Source organism: Stegastes partitus, unplaced genomic scaffold (assembly GCF_000690725.1).
Source record: "Stegastes partitus isolate 25-593 unplaced genomic scaffold, Stegastes_partitus-1.0.2 Scaffold1210, whole genome shotgun sequence".
Classification (NCBI taxonomy): domain Eukaryota; kingdom Metazoa; phylum Chordata; class Actinopteri; family Pomacentridae; genus Stegastes; species Stegastes partitus.
Genome location: NW_007578941.1, coordinates 30,100 through 34,244, shown reverse-complemented (window position 1 = coordinate 34,244; position 4,145 = coordinate 30,100). Strand labels below are relative to the sequence as shown.

The 4,145-nt window shown below is 42.1% G+C and overlaps 1 protein-coding gene across 1 annotated transcript in view; it reads right to left on the bottom strand.

Annotated features, from left to right (window-relative positions):
- LOC103368835 (slit homolog 3 protein-like) overlaps positions 1-4,145 on the bottom strand; it is a 19,232-nt gene that overhangs the window by 3,201 nt on the left and 11,886 nt on the right. Inside the window, exon 3 of the mRNA XM_008297329.1 lies at positions 451-1,069. Within this exon, the coding sequence (XP_008295551.1) occupies positions 451-1,069 (619 nt within the window). The remainder of the gene's footprint in view (positions 1-450; positions 1,070-4,145) is intronic.

The following is a 4,145-nucleotide window of genomic DNA, read 5'->3' as shown; positions in this document are numbered from 1 at the left end:
TAATCTGTGTTCTAACAGCTGCAGTACCAGCAGTGCCAACGGAGCAAGCACAACAACATATTTATGCGATTTCTGCTTCGCCAGCTAAATATGTCGGGTTTCCATGGCAACACAATGAGTACAGTGTGCGGTACTGTAACTGCACGGCTTCATTCAGCGATATTAGTAACAGCTTTACGGACAAAACACATTCCCTCAGCTGAGAATCTGTACCGCTCGGTAAGAATCGTCAGGAAAAGATTTGATTTAAGGGAGACGCTTCTTCCAGTACGTTTAAATCCGAACTCTGCATATGTTACCATGGTGATCTAGCTGGGTTAAAATTTAGGCTTTAGGCTCAACGTACCTCGCTAACCCACTAGTCCTGCTTTGTAGTACAGCCATCTGGTTTTAGGTTGTTTTCACAGGTCCATCACTGTCTCCAAGGTTCTGCCGTTAAACTCCTCTCACAAAGGCCTCAGCATGACCTCTCTCCTGTAGGAGAATCGGGTGAGTTTGATCCGGCTGTGCCTCCTCTCTCGGTGTTGCAGCAGGCGGTAAAGAGACAGTGTGAACTTGGCCAGCGCCAGCGTGCAGACGATCTCCACCAGCAGCACCGACGTGTAGATCAGCATCCGAGACCTGCACCGCTGGAATTTGTTTCGATGCGCGGAGGAAGTCGGCATCGCCTGAGCGGACGGGGGAACCGGACAGGTGAAGACCGCTGGGGTGGTCGGTGGAGGTGTTGTTGTTTTGGTGGTTGTTGGTCGGGTAGTTGCGAGTGTGGTGGTTGTGGGCAAAGTTGTTGTTGTAGGTAAAGTGGTTGTAGGTGTTGTCGTCGTAGGTGGAAGTGTTGTCATCGTGGTTGTGGGTGTGGTGGTGGTGGTGGTGGTGGGTAGAACTGTTGTCATCGCAGTTGTGGTGGCAGTTGTTGTTGTTATGGTCGTGGGTGGAATTGTCGTCAAAGCGGTCGTGGTGGCCACAGCTGTAGTCAAAGTGGTTGTTGTGGCCAAAACTGTAGTCGGAGTAGTTGTGGTGGCCATAGCTGTGGTCATAGTGGTCGTAGGTGTGGTTGTTGGTAGGGTTGTGGCTAAAAGTGTAGTGGAGACAGTTGTGGTTGTAGTTGGAGGCAAAGTGGTTGTTGGTGTTGTGGTTGTTGGTGTTGTGGTTGTGGGGATGGTGGTGGTTGGTTGTGTGGTTGGGAGTGTCGTTGTGGTTGGAAAAGTAGTTGTGGGTGTTGTGGTTGTAGGTGTTGTGGTTGTGGGGATGGTGGTGGTTGGTTGTGTGGTTGGGNATCCACATTTATTATAATGAAATATAATTATTTAACATCGTTTGCTGTCATGGCTTCAACTCTGTCTTCTCTCAGATTCAGCTCAAACGACCAAACGTGAACAAGAAATCTGACTCAAAGTCTTCGTTCTACTTGGATCTGGACAGATACTGGTTGTACACTTGACTGGTTGGTTAAAGCGTTTAACAACAATGCAATTAATTCTAGTTATTTAAACAACAGCCTGCTGAAATAACAATAAGAAAATGGATTAATAAAATACATGTCTCATTGCTTATAGTGCGACTGCTTCACCAGCAACATGGTGAAAAGGAAAGACGTGACCTTAATTAAATGACTGCAGCTCAAATTCCAGATGTCAGAGCTGAAAAAACGACTCAGAAACAGCAGATGAATGAAAAGAAATGAATTTTAATCTGATTTCTTTGAGTAGTCTTTGCATGTAAACATATTTTAAGTACAGTAAATGCAGCCTGTTTCATATGTGGTGTGATAGATGATGAATTTTAATCTGTAATATAAATTATTTTAATATTTGTAGCTGCTGCATAATGGATGTTTTAGTGTGACAGGCTCATGTGATTCATTTCTTGATGTTTATAGTTAGAATAACGAGGACGTTGATGAAGGTTTATATCATTGTTTTGGCTCCTTAACCTGCTGACTTTGAGTTTCAAGACTGTCTAGTTTGTGCACATGAACCCCTTTAAGTTTCTTATTTTTATAATTAAAAGTACAAAAGTTGTGCGTGTTTCACTGAATGTAAATGTGAACTGAAGCTGACCTCGTCGTTATTCCGTTATCTCATCAGAATAAAAAAAAAATATAAAAAAATGCAATTACAGAGACGGACGGATAGCAGGCAAAGTTTGAGATAAATAGTTTGCGGCACACACATGCAGAAAGTCACACGCGTGTTCACACAGTCTGGGTTAATGACTCTGACCCGCTGCTCTGTTCCTGTGCTGCCGTCTGATACCAAACCTAATTAACGCATTTAACCTTTAGCTGCCGGTCAGACGGCGCATCAAACACAAATCCCAGCCCGACTCCTGCTCAGTGTTTCCATTCTGTCACGTTATGAATTTATGGACTTCACTGGTTTGGCAGAAAGAATCTGTTTTGACCTTGTAGGAAAAAGTGCAATCGTTTCTGTTTTTATTAAGCAGATTTTAACACAGAAGAACATTAATGAAGTGAAGCATGAATGAAGTGTGAAACAAGCTGCTCCAGTGTCTTCTGTGTTTACGATTTGATTTTATTAAAGTTTTTCTGAGCTCTTGTTTTTCTGTGAATGAGGCAGAGGAGAATGTGTTGTGGATCTCTGGCGCCCCCTGCTGCAAGGATGCGCTGAGTTAATGTTCAGTCATGACTCGGCAAACCAGGATTTTATTTTTTATTTTTTTAATCACTGGGCATCAGATTATGCTCAATAACATGCTCACATGGACAAATCACTCAGTCATGCAGGTCGTTCTTAAAAGCTTCACTAAACACCAACAGGACTTCTGTTTATTTTTTAATGTTCAGTTCTCCAGAACTAAAGAAGCCTTTTTGGACGTGAAACATCTTCAAGATAAACACAAAGACAAGTCCAGTTCACTTTTACTGAACCTCTCAGGTTTACAATCAGACGTTTTACAGCAAAAAAAAGAGGAAAAATCCACGAGACATTTCTGCAGAGCATCAAGAATCTAATGCATGTTGTCAGCAAGATGATTTTTCCAGAACTTTCATATTAACTATCGACCACATCGTTACTTGCATGCAACTGACCTCAAACTGCCCAAAAAAATCAGTTACTGAGTTCTGAATGGAGGCAAAGTTATTGTAGTCGTCGTGGTTGTAGTTATCATCGGGGTAGTATGACTTTTGTGGAACAGCTTTTATTTGAAGCTGAACTTTTCATCTTTCTTTGTCAAACTCTGCACGCTAACATTAAAGGAGGCGTTTAAAGCAACTCTTCTTCTCTGTAAAATGAAATGATCGTGTTCAGCTGCTTCAGTCAACACCTTGTTTTAATTGAGAACAATCAGGAATATCAATAATAACTAGAAAAGCCCTCAGACAGCACAGACCTCCACCAAGCAGCTCATTTCCACCAAAACATAGCTTTAGCATATCATTAATGACAAAGTGACAGAGTGATAAACGGTCGTTCTGTACACTTACATTATTTCTGCAGTTACTTACTGTTAAGCTGTTAGCTAACGCTATGCAAGGTTGGCATAACTACAGTGATGTCATTGTTAACAGGGAGTAGCTTCAGCTAGGTTAGCACAACTTTAGCAATGCAACGTAAATCAAAAGCGCGACCGACACAACGAAGCACGCATCACTTGTCTGGCTCTAGCTTCCTCCTGTAAGAAGACAGCAGTGAGGACTGAAGGACTGAATGGAGTCAGAGCTCCATCTAGTGGACAAATGGCACAACAGCATTCTGCACGACCGTGACACTTGACACTTAACACTTAGCAAACAGACGGTAAGCAGGAACATCACCAAAATTTAATCATCTGTTCATTGTGCCATTATCAACATTTCCTGAAAATTTCATGAAAATCCGTTCATAACTTTTTGAGTAATCCTGCTAACAAACAAACCAACCAACCAACAAACAGATGAACGCCGGCTGAAACCTAACCTCCTTGGGGGAGGTAATTATGACGGTAAAAGCATCACGACTGCAAATGAGAACAGAAATGCTGCTAGAAAAGTGTTAAACGTGCGCATTTAGGTCCAGTAATGCACACAAATTTAACACAAATATAAGTGAAATGAATGTTCCTGACTGAATATTCTGTGTAATAAAGACCAGCAGAATAATCCATTTTTAATCTGTGTTCTAACAGCTGCAGTACCAGCAGTGCCA